We start from the raw sequence: 27,039 nt of genomic DNA on the forward strand, positions 1-27,039 counted from the left end.
ATTGCACACAAGTCATTGAAAAGCCTCAGGGACTAGTAATACTGCAAATCTAATCCCAGGGCAATCTGAAGTGTGGTCTCTTAAGTACAGGACAGGGGCAGCTCACATGACCTCCTACTGGTGCTGTGGTCCCTCAGGCATCAGGGCGTGATTTCTCAGGGCGGCCTGGCAGCTATTGGCTGAGAGGTGAGGCTGGCGGCAGTCGCACGGAAGAAGGGCGATTCGGGGGCGTGCCCAGATGGGCCGCAGGCGCTTCCTATTGGCTGGTAGCATGTCGGGGCGTGTCCTCCACAAACTGCGGGCGGGTGGGGCTGCAGCCTGCGGGAGTCCAGGGTAGCTTCCTTTCGTGCACCTGAGAGCTGACACCCCTAGTCGTCGAGGCTGCGCTCACTCTGTCCCAGCCGCCATGAACCGTTTCAAGGTGTCCAAGTTTCGGCACATGGAGGCCCGGCCGTCCCGCCGAGAGGTGAGCCTGGCCCGCGGACCCCGCTCCCTCGCTCCTGGTCCCAGATGACTGCCATCCTCTTGTGCGAGCCGGCGCACTGCACACCCTGGGCTGCAGAGACCCTCCATCCGCCCCGCCCCGAGCTTTCCACCCGGAACCGCTCCCTTCAGCTGAGTCCCAGAGTCCAGGCCGCCCCTTCACTGCCTAGAGGACAGAGTCCGGAGATCTAGTGACGCGCCCTGGCCGTTGGGTGATCCGGGTAGGCCTGGCCGGTTTGCCTTGCCCTGGGACCCCCAGGAGGCCTCGCAGCCCTCCCAGCCACCTCCAGGCCTCTGCTTCCGGTCGGCCTTGCTGGGAGCCAGGCTGGGAAACTGCAGAAGTGGGGCTTCTCCTTCCTGCTGCCTAGGATTGCCTCTGCCTGGGGCCAGGCTGTGTAGAGATGCTCCCCTTCCTTGTCTCAGCGAGAGTGAGGGTGTCATCTGGGGAGGAAGCCCCTTGGCCAGGCATGCTTCCTCCCTTGGGTTTCCGCCGCCTCTTCCTCCTCTGCTGGCGCAAGCTCTTCTCTTACTAGGGTGATGCTGCTGGTGGCAGTTGGGGCCTGGAGAAGCTAGAGCAGGTGGATCCCACAGGAAGAGTCGAGAAGGACAGCATGTTTGATGAGTATGCTTCAGAGACCAGGCCGGCCCCGGCCTGTCTCCTCTGTTATTTGGAAAGCCTGGAATGTATTCGGATAAATGAGCTTAGGAATTAACCTCTAGTAACCTGTCAGTAGCCCAAAGCGAATTATGACAGCCATGGTCCATTTTCATTCTCTGGACAGTATCCTCTCTGGACTTACTGTGTGCTGCCCAGCTTCTCCAGCTAAAGCAGTGAACATTATGGCATTTCCCCTCCCCTGTGGCACTTAACAGCCTTAGGAGGAAGATGGCCAGCAAGCACAATATAAGTGCATTGAAGAACGCACGGGGGTGTGTGGGTGGGCTATGATGTAAAGTGGTGAAGTCGTGGTTAGCCCTACTGGAGTGGAGAACACTGCCTGGGAGGTGGATTTCGACTGAGGCCAGAAGGGTAAGAAGTAATTAAAAACCCCAGGGGGAAATGGAAAGTGGACCCAGGGTGGACAGAGGGCATTAGTTAGGCAAAGTATGGGGACGGATGAGTACAGGGCAGTCCTGCAGAGGAAGAAGTTGGGTTTTGTTATGAGTACAGTGTGGAGCCATTGAAAACTTGAGAGGAAGTGTTTAGTATTTCTATTAATTAAGACCATTACTAGGAGTGCAGTAATTACTAGTGGAGGGGTCTGGGGAGACCTTCAGGGGCTTCTTCCAGTGTGGACCTCCATCCAACAAGTTAAACAGACAGGCCCATGGAACTAGGGGCCTCAGGCAGAGCTTAAGACAGTTTATGTGATTGGAGGTGGGAGGGCAGGCTGTCTGTTCTCCATTGCAAAGCTACTGCCTGTCACTGTACAGTAACCGTGAATCAGGAGGGCAGTGATGTGTAGTGCTGATGTTCTGCTGGGTGGAAAATGGACGATAAAATAGAAATTTAGGTGGTGACGTGCACAAGCGATCGCGGGTGCTTTGTCACTGAGGCAAGATGGATCTCAGAACACTGCTTTGACATCAACAGAGGAAATGGGGACCTTGCTGATCTCAGTTGCAGGACAAGTGCTCTTCCTCTCCCCCACATGTGGGGGTGTTCACATCATTGCCTTTTCACTTGTCTAAAGGAAGAGCATGTTCTGAGGAAGCAGGTCTTTACCCTCTCCCTGCTGAGTGTTCGTGTTCTCAGGGGTCCCTGGGAGAGCCCTCAGCAGAGGATCTGCAGAAGCCAAGCCCGACTTCTGTGAGCTTGTCTCTTCTTTGTCACCTTCTCCATCTCTGAACTGAAATGTTCCCCCCACAGACACATGCACTTCCTCCTGACAGCTTCCTCCTCCTTATTAGGGAACTGATTTGCTAAATAAAATCACCCTCCTAGCTACTTAGGTTATTCCAAAAACATTTGGTATTTTTTTAAGGGACTGAGTGGGACAGACCCAAAAAAATCCAATTCCATATCCAAAGAAATACTTCTCTCATGGTGCAGCTTTAAGGTGGAGTCCCCTAGTTCTGAGGAACCTGCGTTCTGTGCATCCATGAAGGCATGAGTTTGATGTCCAGAACCTAGGTGATGATGTGTGCTTATAGTCAACACACACCTGCACAGACGGGTGGACATCTGGAGCTCATTAGTCAACCAGCCTCCCTGAATTTGTGAGTTCTATATTCTGGGTAAGACGCTGTCTCAAAAACCAAAGTGGGACCAGACAGTGGTGGCACACGCCTTTAATCCCAGCACTTGGGAGGTGGAGGCAGGTGGATCTCTAGGTTCGAGGCCAGTCTGGTCTACAGAGCGAGTTTCAAGATGGCCAGGACTACACAGAGAAACCCTATCTCTAAACAAAACAAAGTGTGTTGGCTCCTGTGGAATTACACTACAGATTGTCCTCCGGCCTCCACATTCACACACACACACACACACACACACACACACACACACACACACACACACAAATACACACCTACAGAGAAGATGGAGTTTCCTGTATTATGGCCCTCTCTTGGCACGAGCAGAGACCTGACACTAACCATGTTTCTTATTCTTCATTTGCAGGCCTGGATCAGTGACATTCGTGCAGGAACGACCCCAACATGCGGGAACCACATCAAATCAAGCTGCCACTTGATTGCCTTCAACTCTGACCGCCCAGGTAGGGAAGTAAGCATGGGAGAAAGATTCAAACATTGTCACTATAAACAGGTGAGGAAGAAGGGCAAGCTCCATCCACACTGGAGAGCTGGAACTGCCTGGGATGAAGGGAGGGGCAGGCCTTAGACGCCTCTGCACTGGTCAACATATAGCAGTCAGATAGATTTTGCGTAGTGAGTGCTTGTAAATCATGACGGTTATTCTAGCCAGGCAGGAAAGAAACCAGTGCTCCTGTTTCAGCCATCCGCACAGACAATTCCCCTCCTGTATTTGGGCCTTGGGTAGCTGGGATTGATCATAATGAAGATCTGAAAAGTCCTGTGCCAGGTGTGGTGCGGCACGTCTATAATCTCTGTGCTCCAGGAGGCCAAGTCTGGAAGATTGTGAGATGCAAGCTAGCCTGAGCTACCTAGTCCCCATCTCAAAGAAAAGAACCAAAGGAAAAAAATCTTTAAAAACCAGAAAAAAATTAAAACCCTGTGTTAGTTGGGCCTTCCTTGGCTGTTTGTGACAACACAGACAAACCAATTTAAGCACAGGATAAATACCTTTTTGGCTGACTCGGGACTTGAAGCGGAGATGGATCCAAAGGTTCCTAAGTGCTCTCCACGCCCACTTTCTTCCCCCACCCACTCTCATCTCTAGTTTTTTCAGAGAAGGGCTCACATTGTAGCCCAAGCTGGCTTCTGCCTCACAGGATTCTTCCTGCCTCGGTCTCCCAGGTGCTGGGATTATAGGTGTGAACCATCTCACTTGGTCTCCAGTTTTTCTCTTGATCCCCCCCACCTGGCTTGGGGTGCTGGCTTCCTTGTCTGGTGAAGATGGAAGGGATAGCAGCTGACAGCCCAAAGCTGACCTCATGTGATCTGCAGCGTGAGAAAGAAAACCTCGTTGTCCAGTGTTCTGTACCCAGTGCAGATAGTTAGGTTGGGGAAGAATCGAGACCCCTTCAATGTCAGGAACAAAAGTGACAACTGGTAGAGGCTTTCACGTGGTTTCAAGACTGGCTGTCTTGAAGTCCTTTGAAGGGAGGTAAGTGGCACCCGTGAAGCTCAAAGTCAGAACCGCTGTGTTTGTTTAATAGGTGTACTGGGCATCATATCTCAGGAAAGCCATGGGGAGAGCAAGAGGCACGTGGCCTACCTTGGCTGCCATTCAGGTGAGTGGTGCTTGATCAGGGAAGCCTGGGGCCAGCAGCTCACACATACTTGGTCCCTTTGCCTGTGGCTTCTTGTCCTCACTACGTGTTCTGCAGTGTAGGTGGGGTCAGAGGCTGCACCTGGTTTGGGATTCTGGCCTGAAGGAGGGAGGTTGGATGTTCTAGTTCATCAGCATGGCAGGAGAAGGCGGTATCAGTCCTGGGCTCCAGATCTCTTATCTGAGAACATGGGCACACACACACACACAGACAGACACAGATAGACAACTTTGTGGCTCCTAGCCCTAGGTTCTCTGGAGTCCAGCAGGACGCCTCTCATTTCCAAGGCCCCTTCCCAGCCAGGCTGCTAAAAGCCACGCAAGGAAGTGGCTGTGCTGGGCTTCAGGGTGGAGATGGGCCATTATAAAGGGCTCTTGCCTGCTGCAGCTGCTTCTGGGGTCCCCAGCAACCTGCCTGGCAGCCTGCCCACGTTGGGGAAAGTTTGCCATCCTCTAGGCATTGGTCTAGCTGGCTTTGTCTCCAGAGCTGTAACCCTATGGTCTAGATCTCTCTTGTTGAAGACCTGGGGTGAAGGAAGAGGATAAATCCTTGGTCCTCAGGCAAGATAAGGAAAGGGAGAATTGAAAGGAGGGGTACTGCTCAATGTCAGAGTTATGATGGTGACGATTAAGGTTATTAATAATAAAAGCCAATATTTATGTATAGTCCTCTGGGTGTTTTCTAATCTAATTTTTTTTTTTTTTTTTTGAGATAGTGTTTCTCTGTGTACCTCTGGCTGTCTTGGAACTCACTTTGTAGAAATCTCCCTGCCTATGCCTCCTGAGTGCCTGAGTTAAAGGGGTGTGCCACCACATCTAGCGCAATGTAAATTTTTGTTGTTGTTGTTTTGGTTTTTTGAGACAGGGTTTCTCCGTGCAGTTTTGGTGCCTGTCCTGGATCTCGCTCTGTAGACCAGGCTGGCCTTGAACTCACAGAGATCGGCCTGGCTCTGCCTCCTGAGTGCTGAGATTAAAGGCGTGCACCACCACCGCCCGGCAATTGTAAATGTTGTACAATTTTTTTATGCGTATGGGTGTTTTGCCTGCATATATGCGTACCACATGCATGTCTGGTGCCCGAGGAGGCCAGAAGTTGTCAGATTCCTTGAAGATGAAGTTACAGGTGGCTGTGAGCACCATGTGGGTGTTGGGAATTGAACCTGGGTCCTCTGAAAGAACAGCCAGGGCTCTTAACTGCTGAGCCATCTCTCCATCCCATTAATCCAAACTTTGAAAAGGATTTGAGGTGTCATTTGGATATGTAGTGCTTGTTTTAAGTGAATAGTTGATTTTTGGTTAGATTTTGTTTTGTTTTGTTTTGATGTGTATGGTTGTTTTGCCTGCATATATGTACCACATTGTTGTAGTGCCCTTAGAGGCCAGAAAATGATGTTGGATTTTCTGGAATTGGATGTAAAGATGGTTGTTAGCTGCCAGTTTTTTAGATAGTTGTGTGTACCAGCATCCTGTTTCTGAGCATTTCTGTTTATCTAGATCCTCTATGGTTAGTAGAAACCTTGGCATAGCAGTCCTAGGCGGCCGTCATTTTACTCCAGTTCTAAAGCAAGGGTCTGCACATTATTCTCATGGCCAAAGCCATTCAAGGTTGACAGGAAAGCAGGCAGGAAACCCTTGGACCACAGCCACCTTGCCCAGCTTATCCTAAGGTAGCACATCTGGCTGCACCTCCAGTTGTGGGAGGCTCCCAGGATTCACCCCACAAGTCTCTTTTTGGCTTAAGCAGCTGGAGTTGATCTCAAAATTTTTTTTTTTTTAACAGGGGGCGGGGAATGTGGTACAGGATGAACCAGAGCCAAGAGGGAAAGCATGGCTGGTGGTCTGGGATAGAGAGGAAATATGGAGGGTAGCGGGGAAGGATGGGGCTGCGGATGGGACAACAAGCCGGCATCACCAATGCAAGAGGCACCACTGCTGTCCCTACTGCTTGCCTTGAGGTGCGTGAGACAAGGAGAGTGGGGTGGACATGGACAGGCAGCCCTTACAGTGACTTTGGTCTGGATTTCTAGCCAGCAGGATCAGGCAAGAGCAGGCAGCTGGCATCTAACAAAGGAATGAAATATGGTAGTAAAATCGAGTCACAGGATGAGTCCTTGCACACATAGACCTCCCTGACAAGTTCTCACAACAACCCAGCAGTTAGTTCTGCAGTACCTTCCCAACTAGAAAATGAGGACCCCAAGACGCAAAGGGCAAGAAGCCTGCTCAGAAGTGCACAGCTAAAAGGAGAGGGCTGCGGTTAGTTCCTGCAGCCATGCTTCAGAACTGCCTGTCAGTGTGCGCGCGTCACTGTGGCATCGTGTGCCTTCCCTCAGTCGGAACAGCAGCAGGTCCCATGGCCAGCCCTACTACCCACATCTCAGGCTGTTCCAGGAGCCGCCATTGCTCTGCTCCTCTGGCTGCTAGGTGGCCCAGGCAGGCAGCCTCCAAAGGCAGGGCAGTAGCCAGGGTCTAATGTACCCAGGGTCTTCCATCATCAGCACTTATGTGGGCCAGTATAGCACTTAGTATCTCTAGGGCAGACTTTTTTCCCTGTACCTCCTTAACCTTTATATACGTGTGTGTGTGTGTGTGTGTGTGTGTGTGTGTGTGTGTGTGTGTGAAAGAGAGAGGCAAGAGGCAGTGTTGAGGTGCACATGTGTCACAGCATGTATGGAAGTCAGAACAGAAGACAACCTTTAGAAGTTATGTCTCCTTCACCATGGGTGCATTCTAGGGCTCAGACTCAGGTCATCAGGCCCACTTGGCAAGTGCTTTTATCTGCAAAGGCATCTCACAGACCCAGTGTGGGGTATTTAAAATTACTGCTGATCTAGGGAGATGGTTGAGCAGGTAGAGACACTTGGTTTTTGTCTTTTTCCCCCAAGACAGGGTTTTTCTGGTTAGTTCTGGCTGTCTTGGAACTCACTTAATAGACCAGGCTGGCCTCGAACTCAGAGATCCACCTGCCTCTGCCTCCTGAGTGCTGGGATTAAAGGCATGTGCCACCACTGCCTGCCTAAGTAGAGGCACTTGTATGTAGAGAAGCTTTTTTTTTTTTTTTTTTTTTTGGACAGGGTTTCTCTGTGTAGCTTTGCACCTTTCCTGGATCTCACTCTGTAGACCAGGCTGGCCTCGAACTCACAAAGATCCGCCTGGCTCTACCTCCCGAGTGCTGGGATTAAAGGTGTGCGCCACCACCGCCCGACTAGAGAAGCTTTTATGCAGGCTTGATGGTATTCATTTGATTGTTGGATCTCACAAAAAGACAATAGTGAACTTATTCAATAGTGTTGTCCTCTGATCCTCACATGCTGCCTTGACATTGCATGCCTGCATATTCATACACATACACCAACTAAAATAAGTGAATTCAAAATATGTATGTGCAACCACAACAATGCTTAAAATTAGGTGAAAAAACAAGTATATGATGGCATATACTTTTTTCTTTTTTTTTTTTTGATTTTTCGAGACAGGGTTTCTCCGTGTAGCTTTGGAGCCTGTCCTGGAACTCACTCTGTAGCCCAGGCTGTCCTCGAACTCACAGAGATCCACCTGCCTCTGTCTCCTGAGTGCTGGGATTAAAGGCGTGCGCCACCATCCGGCAGTGGCACATACTTTTAATCCCAGCATTTGAGAAAAAGAGATAGGAAATCAGTTTGAGGTCATTCCCTACAATATATACAATATATCAATCTGAGGTGAGCCTGGGCTACATAAGACTATCTTGAAAAAAGAAAGAAAGATTAGAAAACAGATTTCTTACATGTTACAACAAAAATTGATCTCAAAAAACACAAGAAAGAGAGGCTGGAGAGATGGCTCAGCAGCTAAGAGCACTGGCTGCTCTCACAGAGGATCCGGGTTCAGTTCCCAGCACCCACAGGCGGCTCACAACTGCCTGGAACTCCATTCCAGGGGAACCTGATGTCCTCCTCTGGACTCTGGGTGCTGTATGCGTGTGGTGTACGTACATATACACTGTAAGCAAAACATTCATGCACATTCAATGATAATCAAATTTTTTAAAAAGCAGAGAGGGGGATCAGAGAGGTAGCTTAGCACTTAAGAGCACTTGTGTCTCTTCCAGAGAACTGGGGCTCAATTTCTGTCACCCATGTGGTGGTTCACAAACATCTGTAATTCCAGTTCCAGGGGACCTGACATCTTTTGGCCCCTGTGGGCATCAGGCATGTAAGTAGTATACAGACATCCATCCATTGGCAAAGCATCCATATACCCTATAAAAATAAAAATTAAACATAAAAAAACAGACACTGGTCTAAATAACTCCATACTGCACTGTGTGATTCTGTGTTAATGTACAAAGTAAAGGCCATCAGACATTTTCTGTAAAGTTTAAGGCGGTGTATGTGTGTGTGTGTGTGTGTGTGTGTGTGTGTGTTAAGATTTATTTATTATGTATACAATGTTCTGTCTGCATATATTCCTACACCCCAGAAGAAGGAATCAGATCTCATTATAGGTGGTTGTGAGCTGCCATGTGCTTGCTGGGAACTAAACTCAGGACCTCTGGAAGAGCTGCCAGTGCTCTTAACCTCTGAGCTAATTCTCCAGCCTGGCAGTGGATGTTTCAGGATGCAGAGACTATACAATTTCTGTCCCAACTCCTCAACTCTGGGTAGCAGGTGCTTCACAGTGGCAGAGTGTGTGCTTAGCATACATGAAGCCCTGGGTTTGATCCTCAGCACTAAAAAAGAAAAAAAAAGAACAAAACCCCAACTGACCAGACCAAATAAAGTTACTTAGCTCTGCAGTTGTTGCTGGAAGCAACACAGACCACACAAGACATGCCAATGCATGTCCATAAAACACAGAAACAGCAGCCCAAGGACTCACCAAGACATGTGTTGTAGGAAGAGACCTACCTGTGTCTCTAGTGTCCAGAGGGAATGTGGCTTCTTAATGTGGGCAAAGGTGTGTCACTGCTGAAACTCTGGAAGGATCTTACTGGGTCTGAAAGGGACATTCAACAGATCCGATTGCTCCTCCATACAGATCTGGTCACTGACCTGGACTTCTCTCCATTTGATGACTTCCTCCTGGCCTCAGGTTCAGCTGACAGGATGGTGAGTGGGGCTGGTTGGAGGAGCTGCTTATGACCCCTGGACAGCCTGGAGTATCCGAGCCCTGGCCTCTGTTCATGCCCTTGCTGGCCCCGAGTGCCTGTTCAGGGCTGCTTTTGTGATCTGCCCTTACAATGCATGACTGCCCTGGGGAAGCAGGCTGGGGTGGTGGGTGAGGCTGGAGAGGATTGCAGAGCCATGCCCAGACTCAGGCCATCCCTGCTGGTCTCTGATCACACCTTCCTCTCCCTGGTTGGGCTCCCTCCTGTTCATGATGGGATATGTGGCTCCCAAACCCTAACAGGTAAGATGCCTTGACTTGTATTGTATCGGCCTTGTTTCAGCATGGGACCTTGCTTGCTAGGACCAGGATAGCTCTGGGCAGGCCCGACTGGAGCAGTGAGGCTCCTGGCACCTGGACCACAAACTTGGTCTTTCTTTCAGATAAAGCTCTGGCGGCTGCCAGGCGCCGGAGACCCCCTTCCCTCTGTGCCTGGCTTGGTGCTGGGTCCTGAGGAGCTGCCAGTGGAAGTACTGCAGTTCCACCCCACTTCAGACGGTGTTCTGGTGAGCACAGCTGGCGGGGCCGTGAAGGTCTGGGATGTGGCCAAGCAGCAGTCCCTGACAGGTACGGCCACTCTGGAGGGGCTGCCCTTCTCTGGCAGCCCCCGTCCGGACAACCCTACCCTTCTCTGTTGTTTTTAGTAGTGTGTGTGTCGGGGGGATGTTTCAAGGATGGGGTGCAACTCCGTGAGTGCTTGCCTTGCATTTCTAAGGCCCTAGGTTCCATCACCAGAAACCTAAAAAAAGAAAGGAAGAAAGAAAAAGTATGACAGGCATACAATATACATTCTAAAGCTTTGTAATAAATAGTATATCACTCTCCATTTCCGGTAGGCATCTATTGTGCTCCAAACCCCCAAATTGCAGAAAAAGGAGGGATATGGATGAGCAAAGGTGAGGGTAATGTAGTGGGGTATGTGTTAGAGTAAGCAGAAGTGAGCACGGAGAATGGGAGCCAGGCTGAGAAGCGGGGGATCTCAGAAGATTATTAAATAGAGGCATGTCCTGATGAGGGCAGGCTTAAAGAAGGAGGGCTCTACATGCATCTGTGGCATGTGTGGATGGAGCTGCTGTCCCTGCCCCTCCAGGCCGAAAGACCATCACTGCTGCTGGCATGGCTCCAGAGTGACCCCAAGGCAGGCCTACCCTTCTCTACATCCCTCGTGCCCTCATCACCTGGTGCCTGACCTTGGCTGTTTCCCTACAGAGCTGGAGGCCCACAAGGACCTGGTGCAGAGTGCTGTTTGGAGCCGGGATGGAGCCCTTTTGGGCACGGCGTGCAAGGTAAGCAGGCAGCAAGCAGCCTTAAAACTTAGCGTGGGGCTAGCATGGTCAGGGAGGCTTCACACCTCGTATGCTCTGCAATATGAGCCGAAGAACCCTGAGTCAGGATGTGTGTGTGTGTGTGTGTGTGTGTGTGTGTGTGTGTGTGTGTGTGTTTTGTTTTGGTTTTTCGAGACAGGTTTCTCTGTGTAGTTTTGGTGCCTGTCCTGGATCTCACTTAGACCCGGCTGGCCTTGAACTCACAGAGATCCACCTGCCGCTGCCTCCCGAGTACTGGGATTAAAGGTGTGCGCCGCCACCGCCCAGCTGGATGGGTGTTTTTGAGCTCCCTGCCCCACCTGAAGCTCTTTAAAGGGGCTTGAGGAAAGTTCCACGTTGCCTCCTGCTGGTCTGTGCTGTTTGGTTTTGGCTTTGTCTGGTATATCAGTAAAGCTGTACCAGCAGTCTGAAAAGTTTCTCCAAACAGCTTTCTATAACTTCCAACTTGCTTCAAGGACAGTACAGATAAGTGGGCAGTCGAGGCCTACAACTCACCTCTGAAAGGAACATGGTGCTTTGAACTGATCAGATTGGTAATAGGAATTTGACCTCGGCCAGAGGCTGAGAAGAGTTCCTTCCACGGGCAGGAATGGCAGAGTGACTATGTGTCTGTGGGACATCCAGAGACAGTGGCAAGCCTTCAGGAGTAAGTGCTGGTATTGTTGGAGTGGCAGTCAGCAGGCAGGAAAGTTAAAGCCAGAAGGGTGGGTGGTGAGCTGTCTCTGAGCAGAGTTTCCATTTGACACACTACTGTAGCCTCTGTGTGGACAGAACATGGCTGAGGTGGGCATTGTCCGCACTTCGTTTTGGGACTGCCATCAGGGAATGATTAAGAGGACTGTACTTGTTCCGGGCGGTAGAGATGGAGGCCATAGAGCTTTTGGTGGCAGATTGGATATGAAGAGCGGGGATTGTGAGTTTGGATCTTGGGTACCAAGAGAGGAGCCCCACACTGAGACAGACATGCAAGCAGGTCTTGAGAGTTGGAGACTGCCTTGTGTGAATGATCTAGACAGTACCGCTACCATGGTGCTTGGAGGTATATTGAGCTGGGGTACTTGGAGACATCCCAGCTTGTCTGGACCTGATGGAATCCTGAGCAGAGTTGAGCAGAGGATGGAAAGGGAAGTGCAGTTTGTGCCAGAGTCAGGGATATTCTCAGAAGGGAAGAAGCTAAGAGGATTGGGGCCTGGGATCCAGGCTGGAGGGGTCACCAAAGTCGCTGTGCACCAGGGTAGAGGAAACCTGGGGTTGGGACATTTTTGATGGTATCAGGGCCTGAAGAGACTTATGAAAAATGGCAACCAAGAATGATAGTGCATGCCTGTAGTCCTAACATAAGGCGGTAGAGGTCAAGAGATCAGGAGTTAAAGGCACACATGGACCATGTTATGAGTTTGAGGCCAATCTGGACTATATAAAATCCTTTCCTAGAAAATAACAAAAGGAATGGGGAGTCAGGAATGCAGGGATGGGGACCGATGGAGGTTTCAGGCCCTGAGTCCTTTCAGGCCCCTGGGCTATACACTTGAAGGGCCCTCACTTCCTGTGTTCTCATCTTCAATCTGCCATTTTTTGTTAGGCACATTGCTCAGTGTTTATCAAGTTTCCTTTCTGGTATTGCTCATTATTCAGTGAGTTCCAGATGCTGGCTTGAGCTCTGGAGATTGAAAAGTCATATGACCCCAAGACACACTCTGGTTAGTTTATTCGGGTTTAGCACTAGAGGATGGGAAATACTTCCCAGAATGGAGGCTTGGCCTTCATTCTAGAAAATGAGGCCTGGCTACAGACAAAATGGGTATCCCAGTCAGGGAACCAGCCCTGATGGCATATCACCTGAGTCAAGACCAGCCTCTCCTTCCTTTGAGAAACCTCTGTGCCCCTACCTCACTGATGGGATGGCCCAGCCCTTCTTTTTCTCTGCTCTGAGCCCCATTTGCCACCAGAATTGGATAGGAAAGACAAAGAATAATAGCCCAGTAAGTATGGACACTGCCTGGCCTGCTGCTATCTTTTTTTTTTTTTTTAAAGATTTATTTATTATGTATACAGTGTTCTGTCTGCACATATCCCTGCAGGCCAGAAGAGGCTCCATATCTGGCCAGAAAAAGGCGCCAGATCTTATTACAGATGGTTGTGAGCCACCATGTGATTGCTGGGAATTGAACTCAGGACCTCTGGAAGAGCAGTCAGTGCTCTTAACCTCTGAGCCACCTCTCCAGCCTACCTGCTGCCATCTTGCAAGGCAGTTAGAAGGAGAAAGCCAAGCCCAGGGGATTCATGCTAGTTCCCCACAAGGAGACATTTCCCCTCTAGACCCAGAGCCCAAAGCGCCAGGACAAGAAGTACGTGTTTCCCAGGCAGGTGGCACAATAAAGTTATGAACTTGTAAGGTGATCCCTGCTCCTCCCCCTCTTTTCCAGACCTAGGTGTGCCACCTGTGGGGACGCACCATCTCCTCCAGGCTGGCACCTGTTGGCACATGCTAGGACGAGTGGGTACCTTGATTATGTGCCCACTTCTGCCTTCCTTTGCTGGAAAGGTGTCTTGGGATCTCGGGTGGTACTACTGACCCTACTAATACAGTCCTGGGAGCGAAAGGCTACCCCTTGGGACCACAGGCTAGGTGGAGATGCCCATGGGTTTACATAGGATGCCAGAGTGTTGTTGGAGCGGTAAGTGAGCTCACTCCGTAAGAGAGAGTCAGCACCGCTCTTGACCAGAGGTTGTGGATCAGGCTCTGGCTTTGTGCAGTTGCTCCTTGTGCTGCTTGACTGGGCCAATGTGGCATGCCGCTTCCCATCAGAGGGACCTGGTTCTCGGTTCTGTCTTGCTGCTGCTGGTGAAGGGCAGGCAGCTCTGCCTCTCAGAGCACCCACGCTAACCCTAACTTCTAATGGCTGAGAAAGGAAACTAGAGACCACTAGAGGGCGAACGGGCACCACGGACGGTGTGCTTGGCCTGCTCTGAGCTCCTGGCAGGCCCCTTTGCCTGGCCTAGAACAGCCCCAAGCCTAGTCTGCTCTGAACCTGATTTGCGTCCAGCCTTAAACTGCTGCCCTTAGTGGCCCAGCCTTCTCTGTGAAGCTTGTTGCATGCCGAGAACAATGCTGCACTCCCAACTCCAGTGCCCTCCCTGTGAGAGGTCACAGAGCTGGTCAGTGGTGGGGTTAGCATTTGAATGTAGGCCTCCAGCTTTCCTCAGTAGCTCCCACCCTGCAGAGTGAGAAGTGATTTCTCTAGCCCTTCATCTTGGGAACTTTCCATCTCTTCTGTCCCGTACGTCTCTTGCTTCTGTTTTCCCCTGTCCTTAATCTCAAATTGTTCTCTGTCCTTTGTTGTCATTCTTCTGTCTGTCCTGTGTCTAGCTTTACTCTTACCGCCCCCTCCACCCCCCCCACCCCCCCCCGCCACATCCCCCCACCCCCACCCCCCACCCCCGTGTCTGATCTCATGTCATGTGGCCCCAGGGGTCCTGGCTGTGGTGCAGTGCTGCTCAGGGCCTGAGCCCTGGACTGTGCCTGAACAAAGTAAGGTGCACTTGGGCTAGCTTTTCCAGAAGAACCTGGGCCTCCCTGGCTGCGCTAGGCGGGCCTCGCTTCCCAGGCCTCTCCAGCCACTGCGTCTCCTGCAGCTGTTGCTGCCCATGGCCTCTCTACTCCCTCTGTCCGCTCCGTTATATGACTTCCCCCTTCACAGCACGCACTGGCAGGCTCCTACCTCGGCATCCTGCTTGTGCTTTTCCACCTTGTCTTGTGCTTGTCTTTTGCAGTTCAACTCAGGCTTCTTCCCGGTTTTCCTGTGACACCTCTGGCTAGAGAGTGCAGCTTAGCTGGGAACTTGGTCCTCACTGGGGCTGGCCATTCATTGTTCCATCCAAAGCACCCAGACTCAGGCTATGCACAGAGCAAGCATTAATTTGGCTTCCCTTATGTGTGGTCTAATTTTCTGACTGATTTATTTTAAATTTTTTGTTTGTTTGTTTATATATGAGTGTTTTGTGTGTATGTATATCTGTGTATCACATAGGTGCCTGGTGCCCTTGGATCCTTGGAACTGGAGTTACAGATGGTTATAAACTGCCTTGTGGGTGCTGGGAATTGAACTTAGGCCCTCTGAAAGAGCATCCAGTGCTCTTAACTGCTGAGCCATCTCTCTAGCCCTCTCAAAATATATTTTGAGATAGGGTCTCAGTCTGTAGCTTAGGCTAACCTGTAACTTCACTGTGTAATCTAAGTTGGCATCAAATTCAGCGTGCTCCTCCACCTCCACTGCTGAGTGCTGGGATTATGGGCATGAGTCACCCTTCTTGGCACAGTTTTATTTTTATTTAACAGACTATTTTAGAACTTTTATAGGAAAAATATAGCAGATAATACAAAAATTTCCCATATTTCCCCTCTCTCCAAATCCATTTCCTTTATTATTTTGTTGTTGTTATGTTTAAGACATTTGTTTTGAGGTGGGGGTCTTACTATGTAGCCCTGACTAGCCTGGAACTGACTATATAGACCAGGTTGACCTCATGGATTTGCCTGCCTCTGCCTCCTTAGTGCTGGGATTAAAGACAAATGCCCCCAGGCTCAGACCTGTTATTATATTTTTCAGAGAGTCTGTATAACCCAGGCTGACCCTGAATTTGGAAACCTTCTACTGCCTCAGCCTCCCAGGTGCCGGGATTACCAGCACACCCCACATTACCAGCACACCCCACACCTGCCTCTCCTCACTGTCTCTTGTACTGGTGGGATACACTGTGGCAATTATACAGTTGTTGACAAATTATTAGAAACTCAAGTCTAATTTTCGTTAGCTTGTTTGCCAGTATGCATACATGTCAGAGAGGGATATGTGTGTCCATACAGACCAAATGTTGGGTATCTTTTTCTGTTACTTTCTACATTTATTTTCCAATATATATTCATTTTCTTTTATGTATGAGTGTTTTGCCTGCATATTTGTTTTTTTTCTTTTTTTTTTGGTTTTTCGAGACAGGGTTTCTCTGTGTAGCTTTGCGCCTTTCCTGGAACTCACTTGGTAGCCCAGGCTGGCCTCGAACTCACAGAGATTCGCCTGCCTCTGCCTCCCGAGTGCTGGGATTAAAGGCGTGCGCCACCACCGCCCGGCTGTTTTTTTTTTCTTTTAAAATGATTTGTTTTTACTTATTTTTTTTACTGTCAATTTATTTATTTCTTTTTTCTTTTTTTTTTTCATTTTTTGTTATTAAGAAATTTTCTACTCACTCTACATACTACCCATAGATCCCATCTCCTCCCTCCTCCTACCTCCCATCCCTCCCTCCCAAGCCACCCCACATCCCCACATCGCCCAAATCCCCCAAATCAAGGTCTCCCGTGGGGAGTCAGCAGAGCCCGGCACACTGAGCCTAGGCAGGTCCAAGCCCCTCCCCACTGCACCAAGCCTGCGCAAGGCGTCACACCACAGGCACTGGGCTCTCAAAAGCCTGCCCATGCTCCAGCGATGGATCCCAGTCCCCCTGCCTGGGTGCCCCCCCAACAGTTTGAGCCGAATAACAGTCTTCTGTATCCAGAGGGCCTAGTCTAGTCCCATGGGGGCCCCACAGCCACCAGTCCGTAGTTCATGGGCTCCCACCAGTGTTTGCCTGTGTATTTGTATGCACCAAGTGCATGCTTGGTGCTCATGGAGGTCAGACATGAGCAATGGATCCCCTGCAACTGGAGTCAAGGATGGCTGAGAACCACCATGTGGGTGAAGGTTGTGGGGCATTTGTATACTGTGTGATGATGTATTGCTGTGATTGGTGTAATAAAAAGCTGAACAGCCAATAGGTAGGCAGGAGGTATAGGCGAGTTTTCCAGGGAGAGAAGGGAAGAGGAAGAGAAAGCAAGGCACTCAGGAGACACCAGGAAACACAGAGAGGAAACATGAGGTGCAAGATGGAAGAGAAGTCACGCTATGTGATGGAACATAGATTAATATAAATGGATTAATTTAAGTTATAAGAACCAGTTAGGAACAAGCCTAAGCTGTAGGCCGAGCTTTCATAGTTAATAAGAAATCTCCATGTTGTTATTTGTGAGCTGGAGACCCAAAGAAAAATCCAACTACAGGTGCTGAAAATTGAACCTGTCCTCTTCCACAGCAATCGGTGCCTTAACCACTGAGCCTTCTCGTCAGCCCTACCCCTGTTTTTTGTTTTTTGTTTTTGTAACTTAAAAAAAAAAGAGAGAGAGAGAAACAGGCATGGTAGTGCATGTTTTTAATTCCAGCAGTTGGGAGGCAGAGGCAGGGAAATCTCTGTGAATTCAAGGCCAGCCTGGTCCTACAGAGTGAGTTCCAGAACAGCCAGGTCTAATGTAGAGAGACTCTGTTTCAAGAAAAAAACTTACTTTGTGCTTGTGCTATGGTATACAAGTTGGGTAGGTCAGAGGACAACTTTATGGATTTGGTTTTCTCCTACCTTTACATAGGTTCCAAGATTCAAACTCAGATCTTCAGGTTTCCATGGTATCTTAGTTAGGACTGCTATTGTGATACACCACCACTGACAAACAAAAGCAACCTGGGGAGAAGAGGGTTTATTTCATCTTGTACTTCTAGGTCATGGTCATCACTGAGGGAAGGCAAGAGCAGGAACTCAAGGCAGGAACTGAAGCAGAAGCCATGGAGGACTGCTGCTTAGTTGCTTATATACTGGCTTGCTCTCCATAGCTTGCGTAGTCTGCTTTCTTTCTTTTCTTTATGTGTTTATTTATTTAACTTTATTTTATGTGCATTGGTGTGAGGGTGTCAGATCCTCTGGAACTGGAGTTACAGGCAGCTATGAACTGCCATGTAGTTGCTAGGAATTGAACCTGAGTCCTCTGGAAGAACAGCCAGTGCTCTTAACTGCTGAGCCATCTCTCCAATCTCTTGACTGCTTTATTGTACCACCCAGGACCACCTACCTAGAGGTGACACCACCCCTAGTGAGCTGGGTTCTTTCACATTAATCAAGAAGAATGCCCTATAGAATCACCTACAGGAAATCTGATGAGGGAGTTATCTCAAATGAGGTTCCTCTTACCATAACTCCTGCTTGTGTTAAGCTGACAAAAAACCAAACCAAACCAAACCAAACCAAACCAGCCAATCAGGATACAAGGTAAATGCCTTTATCTGCTGAGCCGTCTCATTCCCACCTCTTCCGGATTGTATTTATTTAGACAGGGTCTCACTATGTAGCCTTGGCTGGCCTGGAGCTTACTGTGTAGATCAGGCCAGCCTCGCCTTTATGGAGGTCCACCTGCCTGAGTGCTGGGATTGAAGGCATGTGCCGCTGTGCCCGGCCCCTCCGCCCTACTGTTTGTGACTGTCTCTCTCAGTGAACCCGAAGCTCACCAGTTGGCTAAACTGTTTAGCCAGTGAGCCCCCAGGTCTTTCTGCCTCCACCGTCTGGTGCTTGGATTCCAGATGTGCACTGCTGTGCCTGTTTTCTCCCAGGGTACTAGAGATACTGATAATGGTAATAACTCACTGAGCCATCTCCTCAACCCCACACTGACATTTCAACAATAAGAAATCTTCATATCTATAAAATGGAATATCCATCCATTTGTTTATATCTGTGGTTTTTCTTCATCAGCATGTTTTAATTTGCCTCATGTTTTGTTGATACATACTTTGTAAGATTTATTACTGAGCATTTCTGTTCTTTGGTGCTTATGCAAATGGTAATGTTCTTGGTTTGTAAGTCTAAGTATCATTTTTCAAAATATGAAAATAGGTGTCTGTGCTCATGGAAGCAAAGTTGAGCTATGGTAAAATATAAAATGGGAATGTTGGCCAGCTCCCCTTCCTCGCCCTTCATACCCAGCATTTACTCACCAGTCAAAGCTCAGTCCTTCTCTTTCCTTAGCAAACTCCCAAAGTGTACAAGAACACGGTCACTCAAATGGAGAGCTGTTTTATTTTGACAATAGTAGACCAGGCCACGTTGTCCTCATCTCCCTCTTTCACCTAATTTATTATGGCCAAACCTATAGATAGTGGATACAAACTCCACTGAATTGTTTTTTCTTTTAGTGATTGAACCCAGGGCTTTGTGTGTACTTGCGTGCTAGGCCTGGGCTATACCGCTAGGCATGTATCCAGCTTTCCAGGCACTTGTGCTTGTGCATAAAGACACCACACACGCACGCACGCACACTGGTGACCTTGCAGAAATGAGGACCTATGTATAGGACATGAGCATTTTATTCCAGGTGTAGATTTTTGTCTTTTCCCATCCTGGCCCTCATGTAATCTTGATCAGCTAGAGCATTGAAGAGATGGTTAGGGAAGATTAGTTTCTCTTTATCCATTCTTCGATCTGGGCTTGGTGGTACACATCTGTAATCCCAGTACTGAGGCAGCAGTGGGGTTGCTGCAGGTTCAAGGCCTGCGTGGGATACGTACACACCAAGACCTAGTCTCAGCAGCAACCATAAACCCTCAGTAGACTGAGGTCGGGGTTACTGAGACTAAACAGAAGGTTCTCTGTGTGTGTGTCTGTTCTGTGTGTGTGACTGTATGGGTGTGTGCATATGGAGGCCAGAGGTTGATTCTGGTGTCTTCCTCCATCACTCTCCACCTTACTATGTGTTTGTGTGTGTTATCCTGTTCATGTGGGTGTGTGGAAGCCAACGGATGATGCTGTGTCCTCCTTGGTCCCTATTTATTTATTTATTTGGGTGGGGGAACATGTGCCACGTGTGGCTCTCAGAAGACAACCTGTAGGAGTCCATTGTCTCTTTGCACCTTGTGGGTTTCAGGGACCAAACCCAGGTTGTCAGGCTTGGGGGCAAACACCGTTACCTGCGGAGCCATCTTGCTTGATCCCACAGTATATTCTTTTACTTTTTGAAATTTTTATGTATATGTGTGTTCTACCTGCACATATCTGCACCATACTAGTATAGTGCCCTCGGAGGCTAGTTGGATGGACTGGAGTTATAAATGGTTGTGAGCCACCATGTGGGTGCTGGAAAATGAACCCAGGTCGTCCAGCAAAGCAGCAAGTGCTTTTTAACCACTGAGCCATCTCTCCAGCCCTTCCCCACTGTATTTTTTGAGACAGTGTCTCTCTCTTATGGAACCTGGGTCTCGTTGATTTGGCTAGGCTGGCTGGCCGTGAGATTTGAGGCTGCTCCGGTTTCCATCTCCATACCCCCAGAGACAGGGCTACCGGTGCACACCTAGTGTTTCTGTGAGTGCCGGGCTCTAAACTCACGCCCTCATGCTTGCATGGCAGACACTTTATCAACTAAATCATCTCTCCAACCTCAGTGTGAAGTTTTTAAATGCAGAAGTATCATCATCATGTAAACCCTGCCTCAGAGGGAAAAAAAGATGTGGAGAGGGTGTGCATGTGACATCCTGGCAGATAACAGGGTGTCCTTGAGTCTAATCCTCTGGGAGTCTGGGAAGGAAGGGACCTGCCCTCCTATAAGAAGAAAGACCTCAGCTAGGGAAGTAGCATCTGGTCTGTGATGCCAGTCTGTGTAATATGGTACCAGCTGATGAGAGCCTGTAGTGTGAGAATCCTCCAGAAACCCTCAGGTTTTAATTGTATCCATTGGCTCTTCCTCCCTTCTTTTTCAGGACAAGCAGCTACGGATCTTTGACCCCAGAGCAAGAACCAAGGCCTCTCAGGTGAGTTATGTGTCCAGTGCTGGTGGGTAGTAAAAAAAAAAAAACCCTGTCCAGGACAAGGACTGCACAGCTCCAGCCTTTTGAGGGATCTGGTGGTGAGCGGCGCAGCTGCTGGTGCTGGGAGCTCTTTCTGAGACCTGATCTCTGAGTCCTGGGAGGCACTTAGCTTTGATCACAGGGTGGGACGCAGCCAGGCTGCCCACAGGCTGTCAGTGGAGACATTCTCTGACTTCAGGAATGTAATTTGAGATTTCAGCTTTCTCCCCTCCTTTGAACCCTGCTGTGTTTTCCTGGCATGGTCAGCAGTGACGAGCTACTGAGGACTCAGAAAAAATCCTCAGTCCAATATCCAGATCTTTTAATGGGCCGTGGGATGGACTGACTTCCCATTCCTGCAAGACCTGGGACTGTAGGTGTTTTGTTATTACCTCTGTCCTAGGTACCTGGAGTCTGTGTAGTCCTGACTTCCAAATGAGGCGGCAGGCACAGGGCCTCTGGACAGTCATCCATTCATTTCTCTAACAGAGACCCTGTAGGCAGCAGTCAGCTAGCCATACATATGGCCCTGTCCTCAATGATTGCTAAGGGCTTCTCTTTCCTGGAGCGCTTAGTGTCTGTCCTGAGAAACTGGCTTACAGATGAGGACTCAGTTTTACAATCAACCATAAGCAGATGGCCAGAGGTGGGGAGAGTTTGTTCTAGAAGTCATCAGAGAGGATATGAAGGGGAGACGATAGCTTGCTCTAGAAATCATCGAAAGGTCCAGAGGGGGGGCAGGCTACAAAGGGTCTGTCCCCTGGGCTGTGGGAAACCACCAGAGCGTTTTAAGCAGGAAGTGAGATCAGTGAATTTCTATCCCCCCCCTTCAAGATTTATTTAATATTTTGTGTGTGTGTGTGTGTGTGAGAGAGAGAGAGAGCCTAGGAGCACACATATTTACATGGGTGCCCACTGAAGACAGGAGATTGGACCCCTGGAGCTGGAGTTGCAGGTAGTTGTGAGTTACCTGATGTGGGAGCTGGAACTCAACTCAGGTCCTCTGGAAGAGCAGTAAGCACTCTTCACTGCTAGGCATCTCTCCTAACATCCCCCTTCCTTCTCTGCCTCCCACTCTCTCTTTCTCTCTTGAGTCAGAGTCTTACTGTATTGCCCTGACTGACACTCTATGTAGACCAGGCTAGTCTTACAGAGAACCTGCTTCTGCCCCTCCAGTGCTGGGATTAAAGGTGTGCACTACTATACTTGACATTTTTATATTTCTTTTACTTTTTTAAAAAGATTTATTTTAATTATTCTTTTTTTTTAAACATCTATTTATTTATTATTATATAGTATTCTGTCTGCACATATCCCTGCAAGCTAGAAAAGGGCACCAGATCTCATTACAGATGGTTGTGAGCCATCATGTGGTTGCTGGGAATTGAACTCAGGACCCTTGGAAGAACAAGCAGTGCTCTTAACCTCTGAGCCATCTCTCCAGCCCTATTTTTATTATTCTTTTAAAAATACTTATTTTGTATGTACAGTTATTTTACTTGCATGTTTGTGTACCCCTCATGCATGCAGTGCCCATAGAAGCCAGAAGAGGGCATTGTGTTCCCTTGGAATGGAGGTTACAAATGGTTGTGACCTGCCATGTGGGTGAAAACCCTGGTCCTCAGCTGGGCGGTGGTGGCGCACGCCTTTAATCCCAGCACTTGAGAGGCAGAGGCAGGCGGATCTCTGTGAGTTCGAGGCCAGCCTGGGCTACCAAGTGAGCTCCAGGAAAGGCGCAAAGCTATGCAGAGAAACCCTGTCTCGAAAAAACCAAAAAAAAAAAAAAAAGTGGTGTAAAAAAAAAAACCAAAAAACCCTGGTCCTCTGCAAGAGCAGCCAGTGTTCTTGACCACTGAGCTATCTCTCCAACCTCAACTTTTATTATTTTGAATTATGTATCTGCACGTGTGTCTGGGTAAGGCTTTGTTATGTGAGTGCAGATGCCTGCAGAGCTTGGAGGCATTGGATCCCTGGAGCTGGAGTTACAGAATTTTGTAAGGTGCCTGACATGGGTGCCGTGAAACTGGGTCCTTGGCAGGAGGATCATACAGAGTTTTGTTTTGTTTTGTTTGGATTTTGTTTGATTTTTCGAGACAGCGTTTCTCTGTGTAGCCCTGGCTGTCCTGGAACTTGTTCTGTAGACCAGGCTAGCCTTGAACTCAGAGATGCACCTGCCTCTGCCTTCAGAGTGCTAGGACTGCATTATGTACATTTAACCCCTGAGCCATCTCTCTAGTCCCAGGATTTCTATTTCTTTCTTTCTTTCTTTCTTTCTTTTCCTTTTTCTTTTCTTTCTTTTTCTTTTTTTCTTTTTTTTTTTTTTAAAGAATTAAGAAACAACACTTTATTTTATGGGCATGAGCATTTTGCATGTATGTCTGAGGCACCACGTGCATGCCTGCTGCCCTTATAGACCAAAAAAGGGTGTCAGATCCTCTGGAATTTGAATCACGTAGAGTTGTAAGCCACCATGTAGATGCTGGGAATCAGACCCCTGTGGGGTCCTCTGGACAAGTAGCCAGTGCTCTTAACAGTTAAGCCATCACTTCAGCCCCAGGAATTTGTAGTTCTCGATAGAACTAGAAGCTGATAAGACTTTTTTCCTAGGGGGGCATGGTGCAAAGTCTTGTTCCCTAGTAAAGACCTAGTCCCATCCAGAGTCCTCCTCTGTTCCCCACAGGGAGTTAAAGATGGCCTGGAGCTCTTGTACCTTCATCCTCAAAAAGCTCTTCACGTGGTACATTGTTCCTCTTGGGCCTGACTAGTTAGTTCTACTCTGTCTTGCTGAGGACTGAAAAGAGGCCCCATCAGATAGGTGAATCGAGAGCAGAGTTTGCCCCACTCTGGCCTTGTGTCCCCGAAAAGGCTGCTGATCTCATCCCACTGGGTCATTTGGATCTCAGGTCAATGAGGTGTGAACAGCAGGCCTTGCCTGATAGGCTTTCTCTGACCCCCAAGCTTCTGCCTAGAAAGAGGTACCCAGGTCTGTTTTAGGGTGAGGTAGAAGCCCCTTCTCAGGGTGCCTTGCCCAGGGTTCTGGGGTACACAAAGTACCTGCCCTCATGCCTATCAGGCATCACACTGAGCCAGCTCCTTGAGTGTTTTCTTTCTTCATCCCCCTTTGCAGTGGCCTCTTTCCAGCTTGCCTTCTCCCCCATTCCCCACCCCCCTTTTCCTCCCCTCCTACGCCTCCCTAACACCCCACAGAGGTGGTCTGTGAGTGAGGCTGAGGTGGAGCCGGTGTGGCTGCTAGCCAAGGGGCTCCAAGTTGTTGAAGAGTACAAGCAGGCGTTGAGGCTGTGGCTGGAGGGGCTGTAGCCAGGAGATCTGGGAAGAGCGTGGGCAGCTCCCCTGGCCGCTGGGATGGTGCCTGTGTTTGGCTCTGAGGCTATATGCAATGCGGGGGCAGCCGCAGGCCTGGAATGCTGCCCTCCAACCGGCCCTGCTCCCCCCAACTTCCGCCCAGGGCATCTGGCCCACACCTGGCTTCTATTAGGAAAACCACTGCTGACGGCCAGGGTGGTGTGAGCTGAGGGGCCAGCTCGGAGAGACTCCTTCTGAAAGTGCTTTCTCTGAGTTCCCCCTTCCTGTCTAACAAAGTGGGGGTGGGGTGGAATGTACCACTCTGATCCTACCTTTGCCTGTTCTGGGCCTCTCCTCATCTGGACCCCATGGTCCTCAGAGACCAGAGCCTGCACATGCCTCCAAAGTTGTCCTCTCTCCACTGTCCACTTTGGCTGTGTCTCTGGGCACTTGATCTTGGAGCAAGCGACCCTTGGGTGGCTCCCTACTGTATTTTATCCCTTACTTCGTAGGTATCTGCTGGTAGTTGTGGTTGCCTAGGAGCTTGCATACCTCCTGGAGAAGTTCCCTTTTCCTTAGAAAAGAGATTAGAGTTCCCTACCCTACACCGGGAGTGTTGCCATGGCATTGGAGGGGGATGTGACTGACTGCTCCTCAGCTGGAATGTGAACGTGCCACTGTCCCCTGGTTGTGTTTGGCTGGCGCAGCTGGACTACCGCCATTCCTGTTCTTTCCTCCAGACCAGAGATGGGGAGGATTGTTAGAGGACTGAGTGGCAGAAAAGACCTCCATGAGCATCAGTATGCTTAGTGACCCTACAGTTTAGGCCAGCCTTGGAGGTTTGCTGGAAACCGGAGGCATCTGGACTGGTGGTGGTCCCACCTCTGCCACCTATGATCCCAGGACCTCCTCGTGACAACGGGTCCTGGCTCACAAGGCTTGGGGACTTAAGGATCCCACAGCTGTATTATAGGTGATCAAAGCAGGCTGCCTCCTGTGTCTAGGCCCCTGGTTTCTCCATGTGTGAATGGGAAGAGAGAAGATGTGGACCAAGGTGCATTCTACTCTAGTCTGTCTCTCCCCATGGAAAGCTGCCAGTGGCAGCCGCCCCAAGCCTATGGGAGCTATAGAGGTTCTTGTGCTCACAAATAAGCACTAAGGGAACCAGGAATGTTAAACACACAGAGTTGTCCCATCAAAGGGAGGGATACATGACCTGTTTATCCAACCAGAAGTCTGGGAGCGGATGTGGTTAATAGCCTGATGACCTTTGAGCTATCTGTGTGGCTAAGACAACACCAGATCCTCCCCCAGACCCTTATCATGAGCTTGTCAATCTCTAGAACGCATCTTTATGATGTAGTCATGTCTTAAACTTTATTATATACACAATATTGATTTGATTATTACCAGGAAATTTTTCACCAAATTATGCTGTTCTTAAATATGTCTAAAATAAACTACTTGAGGTCAGATTCCCAAAGTTTGAACCATCACCAACTACTGATCGAGTTGTACCAAATCACCTTCTTGGCTCCCGTGGCTCATTGCTCTAGTGGCCATGGTAGTTGCAGAGACTCCTGCCCGGATTAGCCGCCTCCTTCTCCCTCCCTGCAGCTTCTTGGGCTCAGTCTCTATGCAGAGCTAGCTCTGTATGGATTATTCCATTCTAGCTCAAACAAAAAGTTACTTCAGTTACATTCTGTGCCCTGTTACCTTGTAAAAATACATATTTGCAGCTGGATGTGATGGTGCACATCTGTAAACCCAGCACTTGGGAGGCTGAGGCAGAAAAGCAAGTGTTCAAGACTGACCTGGACTATATGGCATGACCCTGTCTCAGAAAACCATGCCCCCCTCCCCTCCAAAAAAAAAATAAACAGGAAAACACAGGCACAGTGCTGAACATTCAGCCGATTTTAACGCCTAGTTCTTAGAGTAGCTGTCCAGGGGAAGATGTCATTGTGCTTTTCAGAGATGAAGAGGCTGAGGCACAGAACTCATCCAGGGCGGGGCAGTGGGGCAAGGGTGGGTCCGGTTCAGGGCTTCCTCGCTGAACCTCCGTTTGCCCCTCTGTGGCACTTGGTAGGGACTGCAGTGGAGTTAGTCTGTTCAGTCCGGCTGGCCTCCTGATGTGGGGCTGTCCCAGGGCCCGGGAGCCTGGTCTGCTGTTCTCCTAGCATAGCATATCCACATTGGGAAAGGAAGGATGCTCGGCTTCACCCCATTCCTGCTCTTTGAAACCCGGCCTGTCCCACCGTTGGCTCCTAGCACGGTTCTTGGCCCCTGGGAGCCTCGCTTGTTCGTTGGATGTGGATGAGTGAGTGACGTGTAGGCCGGTTATGAGCCATCTAGTCTCCCTCCTTCAGGAGGGACACACACGCTGGTGGAGGAGGGACAGCTCAAGTGACACTGCTGAGCCACAGTAGTGTGTCAGAGGCTGGCCAGTGGCTTGACCCTCGTCCCGACCCCCCAGCCCCTTTTACGTGGAGAGAGAAGGATGGGGCCCTAGTTCTCAGGCTCCAACTCCAACTTCCTGTGCCACTGTGGCTGGATGGGAAAGGAACAGTGAGAAAAGCCCCGTGAAGGACAGGCGGAGCGTTTCCAGTGGTCTCCCACGCTGGGGTCAGCCTCTGTGTGCTGGGGAGGGGGCCCTGGGCCAGCTTCTCCAAGCTGCTTCCCTGCCTCATTCATTCCCAAGGAGGAGATCGTGGGAAGTTTGGAGGAGGCTGGCCACATTTGGGGTGAGCTATTTTTGGTAACAGGGTCCTTGTCTCAGGCTCCAGGGGCAGGGTGACTGGGAGAGAGCTGTTTGCATTTCCTCTGGCCCATGGACTCCCTCCTGCCAGGGCCCAAGGGGGACAGGGCCATTTGCTCCGCCTGCTCTGTGAACTTCTTTTTCCTTTGGGGTGGGGGGGTCTCCAGCCTTCCTGTCTGTCAGATGCTCCAACACCCCGAAGGGCCAGCAGGGGCACTGCTTGACTCTCTCCAGGACGTTACCCAGAGCTTGGCCCCAGGCCCTGCCTCTGGCCTGCTGGCAGTGACAGGAGGCAGCAGTAATCCCTCTAATCCTGTGATTTGCACGGGGCTTTCCTCAAGGCCCGGTCCTTCCATGTGCACTCACGGTTGATCCTCCAGGCAGCTCCGAGGAGTGGGTGGCATGGGCACTGTAAGC

At 49.7% G+C, this 27,039-nt stretch overlaps 1 protein-coding gene across 3 annotated transcripts in view; it reads left to right on the top strand.

The window, feature by feature from the left end:
• Positions 1 to 286: 286 nt before the first annotated feature.
• The window catches only part of LOC114710637 (coronin-7), a 56,237-nt gene continuing 29,484 nt past the window's right edge, over positions 287 to 27,039 (top strand). The window contains exons 1-7 of one of the 3 annotated variants that reach the window (XR_005090400.1): positions 287 to 466; positions 3,104 to 3,200; positions 4,284 to 4,358; positions 9,416 to 9,486; positions 9,928 to 10,111; positions 10,754 to 10,830; positions 20,475 to 20,525. Coding sequence is in view for 2 of the 3 variants with exons in the window: in XM_037201207.1 (XP_037057102.1) it covers positions 407 to 466; positions 3,104 to 3,200; positions 4,284 to 4,358; positions 9,416 to 9,486; positions 9,928 to 10,111; positions 10,754 to 10,830; positions 20,475 to 20,525 (615 nt within the window). In the remaining variant the exon portion in view is untranslated. The remainder of the gene's footprint in view (positions 467 to 3,103; positions 3,201 to 4,283; positions 4,359 to 9,415; positions 9,487 to 9,927; positions 10,112 to 10,753; positions 10,831 to 20,474; positions 20,526 to 27,039) is intronic. The other 2 variants (XM_037201207.1, XM_028894869.2) reach the window with 2 other exon arrangements.

This window comes from Peromyscus leucopus, chromosome 8b (assembly GCF_004664715.2).
Source record: "Peromyscus leucopus breed LL Stock chromosome 8b, UCI_PerLeu_2.1, whole genome shotgun sequence".
NCBI classification, from domain to species: Eukaryota; Metazoa; Chordata; class Mammalia; order Rodentia; family Cricetidae; genus Peromyscus; species Peromyscus leucopus.